Source organism: Thamnophis elegans, chromosome 6 (assembly GCF_009769535.1).
Source record: "Thamnophis elegans isolate rThaEle1 chromosome 6, rThaEle1.pri, whole genome shotgun sequence".
In the NCBI taxonomy this organism is placed as follows: Eukaryota; Metazoa; Chordata; class Lepidosauria; order Squamata; family Colubridae; genus Thamnophis; species Thamnophis elegans.
The window spans coordinates 64,898,457-64,919,246 of NC_045546.1; the positions used below are offsets into that span (position 1 = coordinate 64,898,457).

General features: G+C 42.2%; 1 protein-coding gene across 1 annotated transcript in view; it reads left to right on the forward strand.

The window, feature by feature from the left end:
* DMD (dystrophin) overlaps positions 1–20,790 on the forward strand; it is a 1,161,901-nt gene that overhangs the window by 651,049 nt on the left and 490,062 nt on the right. The window contains 1 exon segment of the mRNA XM_032219839.1: positions 12,493–12,695. Coding sequence (XP_032075730.1) covers positions 12,493–12,695 — 203 coding nt within the window.

A 20,790-nucleotide genomic window follows, 5' to 3' on the forward strand; every position in this document is an offset into this window, starting at 1 on the left:
ATAAATGCATGGTAAGAGTTGTCCCTCTTTGTCCCTTTGCAACAGCACTGCTGCTACAGCTACATCACTGGCATCTGCCTGGATTATGAATTGCTGTTCTGGGTCGGGGTGTTGCAGAATGGGCTCTTGGGCAAAGAGCCATTTTAATTTCTCAAATGCTTTTTGACAGTTCATTGTCCACCCAATAGGCTGGTTTGGCTTTGGCTTTGGTGGCGATGGGCCTGTTGTTAACAATTCAGTCGGGGCAGAACAATCTCTGCAAAAGCCGGGATGAATTGCCGATAGAAGTTAGCAAATCCCAGGAAACTTTGTAGCTGTTTGCGGGTGCATGGGGGTTGCCAGTCTAGCACCATTTTCACTTTCCCAGGGTCCATTTCTAGCTCCTCACTGGAAATTCAGGGACTGCAGGCTCTAGATTCTCTGCTTTAAGTGGCTTGATGGTCCCCAGATGGCCTTCCAGCTTCACAGGGGTAACAGACCATTGTCTAGGGTCCACTTTTGATAGCCGTCCTCCCACTTTATGGTAGGTGCCCATTTGTCCAGCCATGCAAGCCCCAAGATGATTGATTCATTCATTTTTGGTGCTATGATGAATCTGAGGAGTTCATGGCAGTGCCCTATCTGCAACTTCATCAAGTCAATGATTAGCTTGTCCGGGGTCCCTGCAGTTAGCGTCCTGTCGACTTGCTCCAACCAGATGGGATGGGCTAAGGGTCTTGTGCATATGCCCGGCTGCTCTATGATGGACATGCTAATTAAGCACTGGGTGCAGCCTGTGTCCACAACTGCCTCAACTTCCCCTTCTACCCTCATCTTGGGCACTATCAGTTTCGCTTTGATGGCAAAAGGGTGGATGGCTGCACTTACCATTGGGTCATCTTTGCTGCTGTTCTCCTCTGAACTTGGAGGGGTTTCTCCAGCTGGCAGAGTCTCAGTCTCCTCAGGTTGGGAAGAGGCTTATTCCATTTGGGGGGGGGTGACTCTTTTCGGGTGGTTTTCATGGAGCCCTATTTGTTTCTCTGGCAGCTTGGGATCTCGCTTGTGGGATTGGGGCCAGGGCCAAGCATTCCAATGCACTGTACCCATGTTGACCAGACCGATAGCACTTTATTGCTTCCGCCAATTTTGGGGGAAATGTTTCAGCTTGCTTTGTTTGTGTTTGGTGGCCCAGAAGTCTTCTGGCAGGCTTTTGGTGGTAGGCTTTCGATGGGGGTGAAGTTAGTGGTCCAGAATAACTGCTGTGGTGTACCAATTCTGAATGTGTTCTGGCACCCCTCTAATGCTGCATGCCTTTCTCAGTAGTGCACGAGGAGTCGTTCTGGCTAGTCCCGTAGCTTTCTAGCCACCCTTCTAAATTCCCAAGCTAATTCCTTCACAGGATGGCTGGCTTGCCTCAACCCTTGGATTTGCTCTTCTGCTTCCACATGTTGGGCCACATTGTTAAATCAGATCTGCATCAGTTGAATGAATCCATTGGCGTCTTCTAATTCAGGAGCTGGCTTTTCATGGAGCTCCACTACCCATTTGGACGCTCCCCCCTCATTCACCCCCTCTTTTATGGCCGAAACCAGCTCTCGGACAGAAGGGTATTGATCTCCAAATTGATCAATGTGTGCCCAGACTCGATTTAGGAAGTAGGCTAACTTCTTAGGGGTCCCATCAAATGTCACCCGAAATCAGGGAGGCATGGGAGCTGGTGGGGCCAGCGCCTGGATTTGTGCAGGCAGTTGGGCAGGCGGTTGGGGCTGGGGGCTCCCTTGCGGGACTACTCCCACCGGCTGCTGTTGGGCAGGAATCTGCTGGGGCATTGTGGCTTGGGGCTGCCCCTGTGGTGGCGGTTGAACCAGAACCGCTTGAGGGATCACTACTTGGGTTTATACCACCCCAAACATGTGCATCAGTACTGCTTTCTCTGTGGGTTTCTTCTCTTCCTCCATCTTCCCTGAGTCTTTGCACCACCTGGGTTTGGGTTGACACTGCGGCTCAGGACCCCGGACAACACCACGAAATTTGGGGTAGCTGGTGAAGTATTTTAAGGGAGATTTGGGTTAATGTCACACTTCCAAATAGCATCCAAAATTAAATCAGAGTACAAGGCAATGTATTGGTCAAAGTTCCAATTTATTAAGACAGCCATGTTGGCGTATCTGGGAAAACCTGAATCTGAAGGCTTCCCAGTTTCCCCATTCAGTTGAAAGTTCAAGATCTTGCCCCCACACCCACAAGTCCATCACATGATCTAATCATCCACTGCTGTGCTGGCAGCTGCCACCCATTCAGTTCCGGTCAGATACAGAGGTACAAAGACAAAGGATGACCTTGGCTTTCTAGAAAGAATTTTGTTATGGCTACATATCATCTAACTCTTTACAGCCCCCCCCTCCCATTTTCCCACAATAGAAAATGCATAGTAGAATAATAGAAAGTGTGGCAGGCCAAAGATCCAAAAGAAAAGATGTCTGCAGGCCTGACAGTGGACTTGCTTAGGGGACAATTTCCAAGGGATTTTCAAAGCTTCTAGGTTCTTATGATCAGTCCAGACCTCGAAAGGTACTTTGTCCCCTTCCAGGAAATGTCGCCAAGAGAGCAGGGCCCAGCAAACTGCATAAGTTTTCTTCTCCTGTATGGCCCATCTCCTCTCCATCTCGGTCAGTTTTTTAGACACAGGTGCATGCCATCTCGGTTCTTTTGCAGAAGCACTGTGGTCACAGCCATGTCACTAGCATAGGTTTGGATGATGAATTGTCTCTCTGGGTCGGGGTGCTGAAGGATCAGTTCCTAAGCGGACCATCTTTTCAGCTTTTCAAAGGCTTTTTGGCAGTCCATTGTCTAAGCAATCGGCTGGGTTGGTCTGTGCGCCATAGGAGAAGACCACATTTTTAGCATTTCTGTCAGTAACAAGGCCACCTCCATGAATGCTGGGATGAATTGTATGTAAAAGTTTGCAAATCCCAGGAAACATTGAAGTTGGCGACAGGTGCATTGAGGCTGCCAGTTGAGGATGACTTTCACTTTTCCTAGGTCCATTTCCACTCTGCCATTGGATATCCGGTAGCCCAGGTAGTCTAGAGAAGTTTTGTGGAATTTGCATTTTGATAGTTTACCATATAGCTTGGCCGTGAGGAGTTTTTTCAATACTTGTCGTACTAGCTTCACATGTTCCTCTGGAGTCTCACTGGATATGAGAATGTCACCAGGTAGACTTGATCCCCTGATACAGATGCTCATGCAGCACCTCGTTGATTAGCTGCATGAAGACTGCAGGGACCCCTTGCAAGTCAAATGGCATGACTTTGATGGTGGGCGATTGCCCTGGTGGGGGTTGCTGGGCAGCTGCAAGAGGCTGGGTAAAGGCAGGGGGTTGCCCCTGCATGGGCTGCTCTACCAGGCTGGTCTGAGGAACCACGGCTTGTGCGGTTTGCTGAATGGGCCCCACTGGCTGCACTTTCCCTGTCGGTGGGATCCACCCCAGTGACTGGCATTGCATCAGCGACAGTAGTGGTTGATACATAGCTTGCTGTTGGAATCCCCTGGGTTGTAGAAGCACCATTTGGGGCATGACTGGCTCAAACTGGGATCGAGGAGCTGGGGTCCACTGGCACTGAACCCTCCCTTGATCTGGGTAGCATGCCCAACCAGGTGGGTCTGGTGGATTGGTTGCATCATGAGACCCGGTTGCTGGGGCAACGTTCTGGGATCAAACCACCCCATCTTTGGTACCTGTGGTGTTGGGTTGGCGTGCTGTGTCTACCTGATGCCAGCGAAGTGAGTCTCGGTGGACTAGGCCAATGTGCATTTCTATAGATATGTAGTTGTATCCATTCATCAGTACATTCCAGTCATGGGTTTCATCCCACCAGGTTTCTGTAATGGCAACTATGTCATACCTACTTCCTGTACTATTGCTTCTAGTCCGTCCAGTTTGTTCCCCAAATTTTGGGCATTTATATATAAGCATTTAATTTTAAATATATCCTCCTTTTTAAAAAAAAGTATACATATATAGCAAATATATATATATAAATTATATATCCATTAGCCTAGAGACTGAGCTATGCAAATTGCTGGCCATGCATCCTCTGACTGGACTGGTTCAGTTTTTTAACTCAGTCCAGCCTAAAGAGACACAAAATAATTCTAGGTTACTAGACAAATTCATCATTATTATTTCACAAATTCATCGTTATTATTTCAGCTTTGTTACTTGACCAAATCCTCATTATTATTTCGGCTGCTTGCTAGACAAATTCATCATTATTATTTCAGCTTGGATTCCACTTCACTGGATTGAGTTCCCTTCAGAGTAAATATCTCTGCAAGGGGTTCATTTCTCCTCGGTTAAAGTGATGAGTGGATTTTGGCGTTCACGGAGCCTTTGGGGCTAGGAAACCTCCTTGTTGGAGGTGGGGAAGCACCGTTGTTTACTGTAGGAAGGTCGGTTCGCCACCTTCGTGTTATCTTGCTACGGTTGGGGATCAGTTTGCCGCCCCACACCGGCGACTCTCACCACTTTCTGCTCCCCTCCCCCTCCCCCTCAAGGTTGCTCGATGTAGCGTGGAGCCTGGACATCGCATTGGAGCCTCTGGAAGCCGCGGCTGCGGTTGCCTGCAAGAATCGAGGCAGGCATTCTCCATTCTGGTGATGGCCTTTGTGCCTCGCCGATTTGAATTTCCCACCTTTGCTGTTGGTCGTGGCGCCAATTTGGTTTGCGGTGGCCATTTTGGAGCCTTTTTCACACCAGACAACCAGTCCGGCTGGGCGTGGCTTCAGTTTCCTGCCCGCAGTGACGTAGCATCACCAGATTCATTACTCTATCGAGGTCGGTTCACCACCATTCTACTGGAGCACGAGTTTGATCCCTAACAGCCCCGTGTTTCAATTGCGATCGATATTTGGCATTCAGTGAACGTGAGCTTGAGCCCTTTCAACTTAGCTTACATGGCGGATCGTTCTATTACCGGGGGCAGCGCTTGGGCTTCCACCTCTCCTCAGTTGTCCTCCGATGCCACTGGGGCCTCATCTAGAGGGCAGGGCTTCCACTAGGGCCACCAGCCTCAGACCCTGGGCCACCTCAGCAGCTCCTGCCAGGGTCACTAAGTGCACCAGTAAGTCAAAGAACGAGCCTAGGGATCCCTCAACTCCCAGGCCCACTCCCATCCTACTGCCGGAAGGGCCTTCTACCTCCGGCGTAGCAGGAATTCAAGGTTGGCCTCCAGACCTTCCCCTCTCTCAGGATCTTACAACTGCAGGGCCTGTCTCAGGCCTTCAGAACTCATCTGATTCTCCGGGGCCCAGCTCAGATCCGGCCCTCTCCCATTCAGGGGCCTCAGCCACCTTTACTCCGACGGCTGCTGGCAGCAGATCGGAAGATACCCCAGAGTTTGATCTCTCCCCCGGGCTTAGGGACATGATTGCCACTGCCATATCTAGCGGAGTGGATGCAGAGTTACAGTGTAGGAGTCAACGTCCTAGAAATGTGAATCCTGCCAGGGATTTAGCCACCTCTCAGGATGGCCCTCCCTCTCTCTTGCCTTCCAGCTACAACGGAGTGTCTGTTTTAGGGGAGGAAGGTGAGATTTTGGATTTGAAATTATTGGATGATGAAGGTCTGGTTCAGGATAAAGTTCCCTTCTCGGGCCTTTTCAAACCAGCCCTATTCAAATCTCTTCTTTACAAAGCCAAAGCCACCTCCAATTTGGGGGGAGCAACCACCCACGCCAGCACCGATGTGGGCCTTGATCCCACGGAGCGCTTGTTCGCTGAACAGGTACAAAAACAGGAGGCTATGCCATCACCCAAGTTGTTTCTGGACGTAATCCAGAAACAATGGGCTCAGCCCACTGCAGTTTTGCCCCCCAGCAATGGCAATTTCACCCCGGAATTGGACACCATTTTACAGTTTTCCACTGTCGATTCATCAATAGCAGCCATGGCTGCCCCTGCCCTTATTTCATCCTAGATTTCAGAGGGATTGAAGGCTGAGGACTGCAAGGCGGAGCTTGTTATTCGCAAAACACACCAGGCGGCTGCCTGGGCATTGCGTGCCACTACGGCGGCCTCATTCTTCAATAGAACTTTCTTAGTTTGGTTGAGACAGCTACAGGAGAGGTTAGGTCCAGAGGACCTGCACCTTCATCAGGATATGGTCAAACTGGTGGCGGCTTTGGAATTCTCCTCGAATGCCACACTTAATGCAGCCACGTTCATGTCCCGAACTGTGGCATCCAACATAGCTTCTTGTCGCCTGTCATGGCTACACCATTGGCAGGCAGACGTATGATCCAAATGTTGCCTTGCCTCCACCCCCTTCAAAGGCGGTTCCCTATTTGGTGCAGCGCTGGATCCTATACTGATTGAAATGAGGGACAAGTGAAACGTGCTGCCTTCGACTGCTAGGCGCATGGATTGGAGGCAACAACCATATCTCCTCACCTCCATCGACATCAAGGATGCCTACTTGCACGTTCCAATACATCCTGCCCATCAAAGGTTTCTGCGCTTCCACTTCATGGGGCATCATTTCTAGTACCGCGTTTTACCATTCGGCCTATCATCAGCCCCGCGGGCCTTCACCAAACTGCTAGCGGTGGTCGCAGCCTCACTGAGGTCGGTTCCCATAAGAGTCAATTGTTATCTCGACGACATCTTAATCTTATCGTCTTCCCGGAACTAGGCCTATCGTGACTTACAGCTGATGATCGACGCCCTACAGGATCACAGATTCGTGCTGAACTTTCCGAAGAGCCATCTGCACCCGACCACTTCCCTGCTATATCTCAGGACAATCATCAACTCGGAGACTTGTGTGGTCGCTCTTTCGAGGGAGAAACAGCAGAGCCTGCAATCCTTGGTGAGTCAAGCGCTCAAGCAGAGATCACCTTCCCTTGCGGTATTGTCCCAACTTCTAGGGAAGATGATATCTTGCATAGATGTTGTACCTTGGGCACGGTTCCACGCACGACCACAGTGGTATCAACTCCAAAGGGCTCACACCAGTCACTCTCTGACCAGAATTTGCTTACCGACCAAGATGTCCCTATCACTCTGTTGGTGGCTGTCGTCCTGAATCCTCAAGTGATGCCTTTTCAAGGAACAGAGCAGATTGTGGTTGCCATGGATGTGAGCCAATTTGGGTGGGGGGCCCACGCCCTGAAACGAGTGGCGCAAGGATGTGTGGACTGTCCAGGAGCTGAACAACAGCATCAATTGGCTGGAGCTATGGACCATCTGCCTAGCCCTCTGCACGTTTTGAGACATGGTCACCTCCAACCATATACTGATACTCACCAACAACATGGCCTCCAAGGTGCATGTCAACCGTCAAAGGGGCATGAGGTCCAAAGCTCTGATGATGGAAGCAGAACGCCTACACCATTGGGTGAAGAACCATCTGTTGTCAGTCCAAGTGGAACACATATTGGGCACTGTGACCGTCCAAGCAGACTGGCTGAGCAGGGCCATGGTGGATCAGGCGGAGTGGCGCTTGCACCCAACCCTGTTCCTAGAACTGTCCTGCCACTTCGGCCATCCGCAGGTGGATCTTTTCGCCCAACCCAATAACACACACCTGCCACATTATTACACCAGGTTCAAGGTACCAGGAGTGGAAGGCACCGACAATCTCTGAAGCCCTTGGCTGGTGGGCCTCCTTTATGCCTTCCTGCCTCTGTCAATTGTGTCGCTGGTCATGCAGAAGATTCTGACAGATCAGGCGGAAGTGCTGCTGGTCGCACTGATGTGGCCACAATGCCCCTGGTACGCGGACCTCGTCCATCTGTCTGTCTCTCTCCCATGGAGAATTCCGGACAACCGGATATTCCTCTCGCAAGAAGCTCTCATCCACCCGAATCCACAGCTGTTACAGTTAACCGTGTGGCACGTGAGTGGGCGATCCTGAGTCAGCAGCATTTCTTTGATAAGGTCATCTCCACAATCCAGGCGGTTCGCCACCCATCAACAACCAGCATTTACAAAGCTACCTGGAGAGCATTCTGCAGATGGTGTCAGGCAACGGATGAGGACCCAACCGTGGAGACCATACCACAGGTATTGGACTTCCTACAGATGTACATGGACAAAGGACCTAACTCCCTCTGCTGTAAAATTTTGACTCTCTCTACCATAATTGGCAGTGGGCAAGGCCAACCCCTAGCTCAACACTTGGGGGGGCGGCCCTTCCTGAAGGAACTGGCGAACCTTAGCCCACCTATTGTTCATCACTATCCCACCTGGGATCTCTCCCTAGTACTAAATGCTCTTATGGCGGCTCCATTTGAGCCTATTCGGACCATCTCCCTCAGGTTACTGATTCTTAAGACTGCCTTTTTGGTAGCCATTACATCGGCCCGGCGTGTGTCCAAGTTGGTGGCGCTATCCATCCGAGGCGACCTCTGCAACTTCCATCCGAGCAAGGTCATATTACGTTTGGACCTTTATTCCGAAAGTCAACTCATGGTTCTACAGGTCCCAAGAAATCACTCTCCCAGATTTCTGTCCATGGCCATCTCACCCCCGAGAATGGCATTGGCATCATCTCGACGTTCGTCATTCACTTCGCCGCTATGTGAGACGCACTGTGTCGTTCAGAAGGATGGAGACCCTGTTCGTGTCACCATGAGCCACAAGGCATCGTCGCATACCATCAGCCGCTGATTGAAGGCGTGTATTGCCCTAGCCTATGACTGCCAGTCCCGACCAGTTTCCAGTCGTATCACTCCCCATTCTACCAGGAGTGCAGCTGCGACGACGGCCTGGGCAACGCAGGCCTTGGTGGATGACATCTGCAGGGCAGCGACCTGGTCATCGCCATCACCCTTTATCTATTACTACAAGGTGGACATTTATGCCTCGGCTGAGGCATCCTTTGGACAGCGCGTGCTGCAAAGTGTAGCTTCTTCAGCTACAGGACCAGACCAGCCTCGCTCCTGCCCATGAAGTGTATTACTTTGGCATGTCCCATGCTTGGATTCCCCAAGCAGCGCACAGGAGAATGACCGTTGACTTACCTGAACGGTCCTTCTATGTGCGCTGCAAGGGGAATCCAAACCTGCCCTCGGCTTCGGCTGCTCTGGGCCTGGGCCAAGTTTTTAGTTCTCTCTTTATAATCTCAGTAATTTTTCCATTACAAATATATTTCAAGTTTTCCCCACATCTTTACTTAGTTTACATTTAATTATCTTTTAGTTACAATCCTTGCTATTCAATGCTTATTACATTCCATTAATCTGCTATTTAACATGGCAGGCAATATGCATCTCACTTATATTCATCTCCTTAAAAGTTCTATATATATCTATATTCCAAATATTTTAACTTATATTTAAATATCTTTTCATTATCATCCTTGTTATTCAATCAATTAGCAAATCAGTTTAACTATCATGTAAAAGAACAAATCACATACCTCTCCTTTATATTCTCCACATAGCAATTTCTAAATATCCAATTAGCTAATCATTCATATTAATATATGTACTTCTGTATACATATGTGTATGCTTCCTTTCTTCCTCTCTCCTGTCAATCTTCTCTTCCCCCCTTATCCTTTCCACTTCTTCTTAGTGAGCCTTTTATCCCAAACTCTAAGCCTCTGCTTTTTCTTTCTACTGGCTGTATATTCTTCCTTCCCTGACTTTTTCATCAATCTCTGTTGCATATTTTGGCATTTCCCCCTCAAAGTTATCTGTCTCCCTGTCTTCTTACCCTCTTTTCTCTTATCACTCCTTTCTTCTCTATGCCTGTCTGGCCATTTCCTTTCTTCTATAATCCCATTCCCTTTCTTTGTTGGGACATATCCCCCCTTTTAAATTTTCCCTGTGCCACTGTCAAACCCAGTGAAATACTTTGTCTGTCTTTTTGTTTTTATTGCTTTTTCTGTAGCTCCACTTTTTTTTCCTTTTTCTTCCCTCACTTCTTGTTTCTCCTCAATTTTTAAGTTCAGAATTTTATTTGATTTTAATTTTAGTAACTCGTGCATATTTTTTATAATCTCACGTATTTCTTTAAATTCTCAACTTTTCATAGTGTCCAGTTTAAAATTTACAGTTTTTGCCCTTTTATAATAATCTCAGTCATATAATTATAATTTCAGTTCCACAGTTTCTTCTTATTTTCCAATTCTAATCCAGTTCCAATATTCCAGTTCAGCTAAAAAGAAAAAAAGAAGAAGACATTCTTCTTTTCTTCCACAGCTATCCAGGTGCAAAATTAAATGATCTGTGCAAAATCAAAACCTCCTTAAATGGTGACATTTTGCTTTCTTTGTTATTCTGTTAGTGTTTTCTTCCCTCCTGCAAATGGCTCCATTCCTCTATTCTTTCAACTCAATGATTTTCAAAGGTACAGCTTGGAGGTTTTAAATCAAAAAAAGATAAAATTGCAAATGGGAGAAACAACATTTCTTCTTGATTTTTCCTCTTATTATTTTTTACCTCTAGTTAAAAGAGGTAAAAGATGTGCTTAAGATGTGTAAATTAGAACATATTAGAATAAAGCAAGTTTCCTTAGTATCGATATTTATCCTCTGCTCCCCCTCCTTCTTTTCTGTGAGGTTCCCAAATGTCAATTAATCTCTTTTAAAAACACAGTCTTTTCAAATCCAAATTCAAAGCTTTGTATTTCAATGGGTTTGACAATTCTCATTTCTATCTCCAAGTTATTTAAAACAAGCAATTCTCTTTGAGTTTAATGATTTAAACCACAATTTTTTCCTTCTTTTTCTTTTCTTTTTGCCAAATTTCCAATCTTTCTGTTAATATTATTTTCTACTCAAAAGGTTCTTTCCCGTTTCCAAATTCTGATTTGTATCAGTTGGTTATTTAAATCTTCTCACCAGAACTCAACACTCCTTCCAATCACCGCTCCTGCTCAATGCTTAGTCCAGATGCCTCAGCTGTGTAGCAGCCATTTTACAATGCCGCCTTCCCTGCCGCCAATTCAGAGAGCTAATCTCTGACCTGCAAGGAACCAGTTATGTTCTTCCTGGTCTATTGAGATGCAGCTCCTTCTTCACTTTCCCTACAGAAAAGTTCTGATCCGAAAATTCCAGCGGTTTGTCAGCCAGAATTTACATGAAGCTCTTTAGAGCCCATGGATTTTCTGATTGTCTCGCTTCCAGTCTTCATCTCAGGTTTGTTTGTTGATGTGGCTTTTTAAGAGATATTTGATTATGTCTCTTTTGTAGACTTTTGCATGTTTTCTTTGAGAGGGTGTGTGGGCCTGTCTATTTTCATCTAGAGGAAGAAATTGATTGATCAGTTTTAATGGGGTTGTTTCTGGTTGAGTTAAATTGGGCAGTTGATTATTGTGTTTCCTTCTATGTGTGACATACTTCCATTTGTCTTCCTCCAAGCATTTATCAGCAGGATCAAATTCTTGGGAGTTATTTATTATTTACTTCAATTTCGGTATAGCTTTTTTGCATAGGTTGGAGTTGTCTCTAGATTCTTTACTTTTTCCTCTAGTCATTCACATAGTTTATATTTAATACATGTTTATTTGGGTGTTCTTTGGGCATCACATACATACATGATGATGATATCCATTCAGTTTTGTCAGATTCTTGGCGATTCTATGGGCCATGTCTCTCCACGTCTTCCAATCTTGCACTACTTCTTTGAGTTGTATGCTCTGGTTGGTGTCAGCTTTATGTATACCTTATAAAGTAGTATTTGAAGTCCCTACTACTGTTAGATAATTTTGAAATGGTCTATAAACTTAGTTTCAGATTTCCATGAAAGGGCCATGTCATATAATTCCAAATTTAGGAAATGCTTACTTTTTATGTGATACTGTTGTTGTCGTTGTTACTGTTTTTAGGAAACTCTAATGGTTCTGAGTTTTTACTGTAATCATGGGAAGAAATGTTAAGAATAATATATAAATATGATAAATAAATAAATACATCTGTTGGGCTGCAGTTTGTGAAACAAAATCTTTTTATACAATAAAATGGGGCTAGATATGTCTCTGATCAATTTGAAGGTTATATTTACATTTATACTTGAAAATAAGCCTAAACCTAAATAGCTACTCTTAGGGAAAGTAGTTGGGCTCTAAGTCTGTCCCCAGCCCCTCTTGAATCTGTTCATCTTTCTGTACCATATCATAATGGAAATAGTGCTAGAGAGTCAGTTTGTCAGTTGGAAATCAGAAGCTAGTTAAAGTTTTCCATGGTGATATGGCAATTTTAAAAAAATCCAGGTTTAAGAAGGTCAAAAGGCTATGGAGAAATAGAATAATTTAATTGTTTGATCTGCAAATTAAGTTTTACTTTCTTTTTCTCCAGCAAAAAGCCATTTTAAAGGGCTATCACTATGCCCAAATCACATAAATACATGTTAATTATTAAAACAAAAGAAAAAGCTGACTACACTGCTAATGAGGGCAATTGAAATAAATAATAATGCAAACATGATTTCCATTACAAATAAATGTATTAACACATTTTCCCTTTGACAGTAATTTCTTAACCAAACTGTTACTGTGGTTACAGAAACTCTAGTATCCAAGGAAACTACTATCTCCAAACAAGAAATGCCATCATCTTTGCTTCTAGAGGTACCAGCCCTGGCTGATTTCAATAAGGCATGGGCAGATCTCAATGACTGGCTTTCTCTGTTGGATCGAGTGATACAATCCCATATAGTTAATGTCAGTGATCTTGATGAAATCAATGACATGATCATCAAACAAAAGGTATGTAAAATATTTAGACACTGATTTTTCTATGTATTAGCACAAATACCAAATAACATATCTACAAATGTAAAAAAAAAACTAAAATTTTTTGAATTAATTTTTTAGCAAAACTGTTTTAAATAGAACTCTGATTTGGGTTTTTCATATTAGTATTTAAATATTTGCAAAGAGTATAAATAAAAATAATAATCACAGACACAAAATATGTAATTTGTTGCAATATGTAATTTTTTCTAATGGAACAATTTTCCTTTCATTTGGATTCCATGCCAAATTATCTTCAGAAACTATATACGTTGGACACTAAATAATGCATGTAAATTATTCTTTGCCTTTGTATGTTGGAATATCTTTTTTAAAAAGTTAAAATTCTATTATTAAAAATATTTTCAATCCTTTTTTTAAAAGAGCATACTATTAATATGTGTTTTGTTAGCAAATAATGCTAGTTATCTTTGTAAAACAAAAGATATATAATGTATATATCTCTACTGTAAAATTAATAAAATAATTTATTTAATAATTTATTTTAAAATAATTACATCCTTCAAATCTAATGCTGTTCAGTATAAAAGCTACAGTTTACATGATCACAACTTCCTAAAGTTCTAGCATTTTTTTTAAATTATATGGTGCTTTGTTTTGGCTTTTGTTTTGTTTTGTTATGTAACAGTTATTTTTTCTAGTGTAAAGCATTCTGTAATGACTCCTCTCCTAACTTGAGAAAGTAAAGACTCTTGAAATGGATTATTTCAAAAGGAACCTTTAATCAGGCAGGATGGAAACCATTAGAGGCAAAGCAGCATCTGAAAACCTTTAAGCCATGCAAATGGGATTAATCTGATAATGACCCCCTCCCCTTTGTCTGAATGCAGATTCTGACCAATAGACAAGTGTGAAGATGCTTCCTTAACTCTCTTGCCCTAAACACATGTTCCCATGGCTATCTCCCGGTGACAGGTAACCAGTTGTAAAATTGTAAAACTCAGTTGTTTCAGATGTAGCTAATGATTTAACTCCGACGCTCCCCTCCTCCCAATTGAATGGCAGTATCACTTTTAGAGATCTGACATGCTGCCGTTCTTTAGAAAAAGGAGAGATCCACCTGTGAAAAAATAGGAAAAGAAATTGCATCATAGTATTTTAACAAGGTTTGTCAGGGTATTGGGAGTGATTTTTTTTCAATAGGGCAGGGGCCCTAATCTGGTGTTTCTCTACCCATTCATTTTGGGCTGAAGGTGAATGCTTCCAAGCAACTAAGTATTGGGTTTTCCCCCTGTGGGTCCTAGAGTCCAGGACTTCCTTAATTTCAAAATGTTGTCCGCCTTCTATCATGAAAGGAATAGGAGGTGTAGGTGCTTATGGTCTGAATTGTGAGATTACTTCTTGTTTGAGTAAACTAATGTGAAACACTGGATGGACTTTCCCGAGTGTCTTTGGAAGGAATAATTGTACTGCTACTGGGTGGATAATTTTGGTGATCAGGAAAGATCTGATGAAATGTGGCCCTAATTTCTTTTTTTTTAATTGAGAATTTTGAAAAAAAAAACTTTTACAAATATTTACTTCCCTCCCCCCACCCCACCCCACCCTTCCCCCACCCCAACTTCACAGAACCAATACAGGGTATAAATCTTTAACAAAAACATTCTAAAATAAACTTTTTTAAAAAGTTAATATCATCTTTCATTTGGGCTTTAACTCCTCCTGGCTAGGCTAGCTCTAAACAGATTATATCATTCCTTGTTTCTTCAGTCATAAGCTATCTGAATTTTCTTAGTCCCATATTTATTTTGAGTATAGTCAATCCATCTTCTCCACTCCAGTTTATATCTTTCGTTTGAATGGTCCTTGAGATATGCTGATATTTTAGCCATCTCAGTTAGGTTTGTTACTTTCAATGTCCATTCTTGAATAGTAGGCAAGTCTTCCTTCTTCCAGTATTGCACCACCAGCAGTCTAGTTGCGGTTATTAAATGCAAACTCAGGTTAATCTCTACAACTGTACAATCAGTAATTATATCTAACAAAAATAACTGAGGGGTAAACTTTATCCTTTTTTTAAGAACATTTTGCATAATCCACCATATTTTTATCCAAAATGCTTTAACCTTTTTACAAGTCCACCATATATGAAAGTAAGTAGCATCAGCACAATCACATCTCCGGCATTTAGGTTGTAAATTCGGATACATAGAGGCCAGTTTTTTAGGATCTAAATGCCATCTATAAAACATCTTATAAAAGTTTTCTCTCAAATTTTGGGTTTGTGTAAACTGTTGTGACTCAGCAGCAGTCTTCTGTGAGTATTTTCGGAATGCAAGATTAACGATGCAGCTGGGGCTCGTTAGTGGGGTTTTGGAGATAAAAGGACGGATGCTGCCACGCCCTGGTTGCAGGAGTCAACGTTCCTTGGTTCGTTCAACATTGATGGATCATCAATCGTGATTTATGTAAGATACACTTGGAAAAGTGCTTTGTTTTCTGTAATCCTGATTCAAGAAGATACACTTGGAGAAGTGCTTTGATTTCTGTAACCCTGATTCGTAGAGACTTTGGAAGAAGTGCTTTGCTTTTGTTTTGTTCAACTTGTGTTGCCGTAAGAAAAATTTGTTTTGTATTCTGTTATCTGGTCAGAGACTGTATTTATGTTATTTTTGGGCTCGAAGCCAGTCTGAGCCAAGAACTGATAAAGAAAGTTTCTTTTAAGTTTGTCTGCCTGCCGTTTGTTAACGAGTGGAGAAGGGGGGACAGAACAGTAAACTTTACATTTCTTACCCAGATCTCTTCCCATGTATCCAACATTATTGGTTCTTCAACCATATACCAAATCATGCCCTTCGATATTAAGTATTCTATCATCTGTTAAATTAATCCAGTCACTAATTACCGATATAACTACTGCTTCATAATATAGTTTTAAATTGGGTAATTTCAAACCTCCTCTCTCACGCACATCTTGCATTACTTTTAGTTTTATTCTCGGCTTCTTCCCTGCCCATACAAATTTATTAATGCCCTTCTGACATTCAAGCAAATTTGCATCTTTTTTAAGTATTGGTATCATTTGAAAAAGAAATAAAAATTTAGGTAGAATATTCATTTTCACTGCTGCTATTCTTCCCAGCAGAGATAATTGTAATTTCTCCCAATTTTTCATCTCTGTCTGTATGCTGCGCCATAATGGTTCATAATTATACTTATATAGCTTCCCATTTGAGGTTGAAATATAGACTCCTAAATATTTAACCTTTTTAACTATTTCACATCCTGTCATTCCTTCTAATTCTTCCCTTTGTTTAGTGTTCATATTTGTAACTAGCATCTTTGTTTTCCCTAAATTTATTTTAAATCCGGACACTTGGCCATATTGATTAATCATATTCATTAAAATCTTACTAGATTCCTGTGGTTCGGTTAATGTTATAACCAAATCATCCACAAAAGCACGTACTCTATATTCTTGATGCCTAAATTTGATTCCCTGTAAACCATCTGAACCCCGTATTTTGTTCAACAATAGTTCCAGAGTTATGATAAACAGTAATGGGGATAAGGGACAACCCTGCCTTGTACCTTTCTCGATTTTAAATGGATCTGTTAAGCTTCCATTGACTATGATTTGAGCTGTTTGTTCCTGATATATTGCTTTAATTGATTGTAAAAAATGCTCTCCTGTTTGCATTTTTTGCAATATTTCCAATAAAAATTGCCAATTCACTCGATCAAAAGCTTTCTCGGCATCTAGAAATATAAGCGCAGCAGGGATTTGGTTATTCTTTCCCAGATATTCCAGTATATTAACAATTTGTCTTACATTACTTCTCATTTGTCTCCCTTGTATAAAACCTGTTTGATCATTATGAATCAATTGCTGAATAACCAACATTAACCTATTTGGTAGTATTTTAGTAAAATTTTTATAATCTATATTAAGTAATGATATAGGTCTGTAATTTTTTGGTTGACTAAGATCTTGATCCTCTTTTGGTATAAGGGATATAAAGGCTGTCTTCCAAGATGGAGGTACCTTCCCTTCCATTTGGATTTATTGAACAGTTCCTTAAGAGGTTCTACCATTTCTAATTGTAAATTTTTATAATAAGCCAATGTCAGGCCGTCTGTACCCAGTGCTTTCCCTACCTTTAGCTGCTTAATTACCTGGAGAATTTCCCCTGAAGTTATTGGTTGATTCAATCTCTCCCTCTGCTTGTCTTTAACTATAAGTATTTTTTTCTTTACCCAGGTATCTATCTATATCTAAACCTTGTATTTTGTCATTCATGTGCAATCCTGTGAAAAATTCACAAAAAACCTTTTGAATCTCATCCTGTTGATACACTTCCTTCCCTTTATAATGTAATTTCGATATATTGCGAGATTTCTGTTTTTTCCTAATCAGATATGCTAACCATCTACCAGATTTATTTGCGTTACAAAAAGTGTTATGCTTTGTGTATAGCAAGTTAGTAGCCACCTGGTCTGACATCAGCATATTAAATTGCTCTCTTAATAAAGTAATTGCTTCTTTAATCTTCTTGTCTCCTGGTTTTAGTATTAGCTCCTGTTCTCTCTTCCTGATTTCTTCATCTAGTTCAATTCTCTTTTCCCCCTGTTTACGTCTATGTAACCTATTTAAATTTATAAGAACTCCTCGCATATACGCTTTACTTGCATCCCAAACCATTTCCGTACCCTTATTCATATTAAAAACAAAATATTCTCTTAACAATTTTTTATATTCATTAATATTTTTCTCATATCTAAATAAGTTTTCATTCAATCTCCAAGTCCTTCTTGCTTGCATCCCAAATTCCAACTCCATCCAAACCAGATTATGATCTGATAAGGCTCTGGAACATATCTTCGTCTTATTTACCCTAGAAAGCAAATCATTGGTTGTTAGTATAAAGTCAATCCTAGAAAAGGATTGGTGCCTATTGGAAAAAAAATGTAAAGTCATATTCTTCTGCATTCCTTTCTCGCCAGATGTCTCTCAGTTCAAAATCATCCATCATATCGAAAAAAGACTTAGGTAATTTTGCTCGCATTTGGATATTTTGCCGGAGACCCTTCTTGTCTTTCTTGGTATCGATAACACCGTTCCAGTCACCCAATAATATGCAAGATCTATAGTCCCAATGTACTAGCTTAGTATGGAGCATTTTATAAAATTTATCTTGTTGTTGATTGGGAGCATATATTCCCATTAGAAGTATCTTTTTCCCTTCTAATACCAGTTCTATTGCAATATATCTTCCTTGAGAGTCTGCTTCAATTAATTCAGCTTTCATGTCCTTTCTTTCTATACCACTTTTCTTCTCAGGAGCAGAAGCTATAAAGTGTTGTCCAAGTCTTGTATTAATCAAGTATTTCTGGTCAGTTAATCTAATATGAGTCTCTTGCAGGCAAATTATGTCATTCTTAAATTGTTTCAGATAGTGATCTATTTTCTTCCTTTTCTGTGGGGAATTTAAACCATTAACATTCCAGGTTAAGAACTTAGTTGTCATCTTTAGCTCCCTGAAGCTTTTTAAGAGCCCTCTGGAAATCCTGAAGTTTGATTTTCAGTGTGGCTCCACCCACTGCTTCTGAACTAAGACCTGTGGCTTTTTGGATGGTAAATGTGTTTGTTGTAAACTTGTTTCTTTTTTAGCTCTTGTTCCATTCGCCTGGTAATCACGCAGGTTTGTCTTTGCTCCTTGGCTCCTTGTAGCTCTGAAAGAGGAAGTTGGTCCAGCCTTGATGGTCCTTGGGTGACTTGCTGTCTATCCTGTCCTTCTTGTTCTCTTTCTCTGGGTCCAGGAGGGGGAGGATGTCCAGCCTTCAATATATTATTGTAAAAATCTCGAGCCTTCCATACTGAGGTAAGACGATATCTTTGCCCCTGGTAGGTAACTGCAAGTCCAGCTGGAGCCTCTCATCTGAACTGTAGCTGATGATTTTTGAGCTCATCAACTAAGAAGGCATAGACTTTTCTCGATCTCAACATTTTAGGTGGTATTTCCTTCAAAACAGTCACCTCCTGACCCCCAATTTGAAGCTTTATTTTGTAAGACTCTTGCAATATCAAATTCCTCATATCTCCCATAGCAAAATACACCACAATGTCTCTTGGGAGTTTCTTTTGTCTGGCAAGCCAGGAGTTAACACGATATATCTTGTCAATTTGCCATTCAAAATTCCCTCCTGGCCTTCCCATCAATTGATCAAAGGCTTCTGAGAAGATCTGTTTCAAATTTTCTTGATTTTTCTCTTGGAGGCCTCTTATCCTTAAGGCAAATTCCATCTGTCTATACTGCAACATTATAATTTCATTTTCTGCATCGCTGCAACCTTTTGTTGAACCACATCCACTTTCGTTACCAGATTAATATTAGAATCACTAAGATCTTCTAATCTATCTTCAGTTGTCGAGACATAACTATGTTGCCGGGTGGCTCCCACTTCCCATCCCAGATTTATGTTCTGGGGGGCTTAATTGGAGCGCTGTCCAAACATATCTTGCTCGCCTTCTTCTCCTTGTCCCGGACATGTTGATGGATACTGTTTAGACAGTTTAACGCAGCCAAGAATCCGGAGCTGTTAAAAACAACAACCCCCTCCGGCCCCGCCCAACCGGAAGTTCTCAGCCCTAATTTTTTTGATGGTTGCAATGACTTCAAGAATTTTGTAGATAAGCATACTCTATCTCCAACATGGAAGGGTTTGGGTGGTGTCATTGTCCTCCATAATGTCTCGCTTTCCCTGGGATCTGGTGGTTACTCTAGCGGCTAGTTGATTGTCTTTTATCATGGGTTTGATTATGTTTGGCTTCATACTATTGTATTGTGGTTTCCTGGATAGTGCATCTACCAGAAATTCCCCCCACCCCCGGAGGTATCTGAGCATAAATTCAAACCGTTTAAAGTACTGAGCCCATAGTACTTGCTTTTGAGAGAGTTTCCTTGGGGTCTTTAGGGCTTCTAAATTTTTATGATCCGTCCAGACTTCAAAAGGGATCTTACTCCCCTCTAGAAAATGTCTCCAGGTTAAAAGAGTCCATCGAACTGCATAAGCCTCTTTCTCCCAAATGGCCCACCTTTGCTCAGATTCATTCAATTTTTTGGATGTGTAAGCGCATGGTTGTAATTGGTCTTCCTCATTTTTCTGAAGCAGGACAGCTCCTATTGCCACAGCACTAGCATTTGCTTGTATGACAAATGGTTTTTCTGTGTCCGTGTGCTTTAGGATTTGTTCTGCTGAAAACAGCCATTTAAGTTTTTCAAATGCCGCTTGGCAGTTCAAAGGCTGCTTCTGTTTCAGGTTTCCTTCTTTGAGATCTTGGTGATGTGGAGAACAATTTGGGCGAAAATGGGGATAAACTGCCGGTAAAAGTTTGTGAATCACAGGAAGGTTTGCAACTGTTTGCGTGTTCTGGGTGATTCTGACTGCACAAGTACCGATTGCACTTTCGAAGGATCCATTTCTATGCCCTGGTGTGAAATGCGGTATCCTAAGTAATCAATTTTTCCTTGGTGGAATTTGCATTTGGAGAGTTTAGCATAAGGTTTTGCAGAGCGAAGTTTGTTCAGAACCACCCGGACTAGTTTTACATGTTCTGCCTTGTTCTCAAAATATAATAAAATTTAATCAATATAGACTATGCAGCCCTTATATAGATGCTCCCGCAACACTTCGTTTATTAATTGCATAAATACTGCAGGGGCCCCTTGTAGCCCAAATGGTAGCACTTTGAATTGATAGCATCCAAACGGGGTGTTAAATGTCGCTTTCCATTCATCTCCCTCCTTAATGCTGATATGGTATATATTTTTCATACTGATCAAATTTAAATTTTGAAAATCAACACATAGGCATTTAGAGCCATCTTTTTTCTCTCTAAACAACACTGGGGCTGTAACTTTTAGCTGGACTGGTTCAATGAAGCCCCTTGCTAGGTTTTTTTCAATGAATGCCCTCAGTTCTTCCAGCTCCCTTGGAGTCATGCTATACATCTTGGGTTTAGGGAGTTTGGCTTTGGGTAGGATTTCTATTGCACAGTCAGTGGAGCGGTGTGGGGGAGAGCTCATCAGATGCTTTTTCGCTAAAA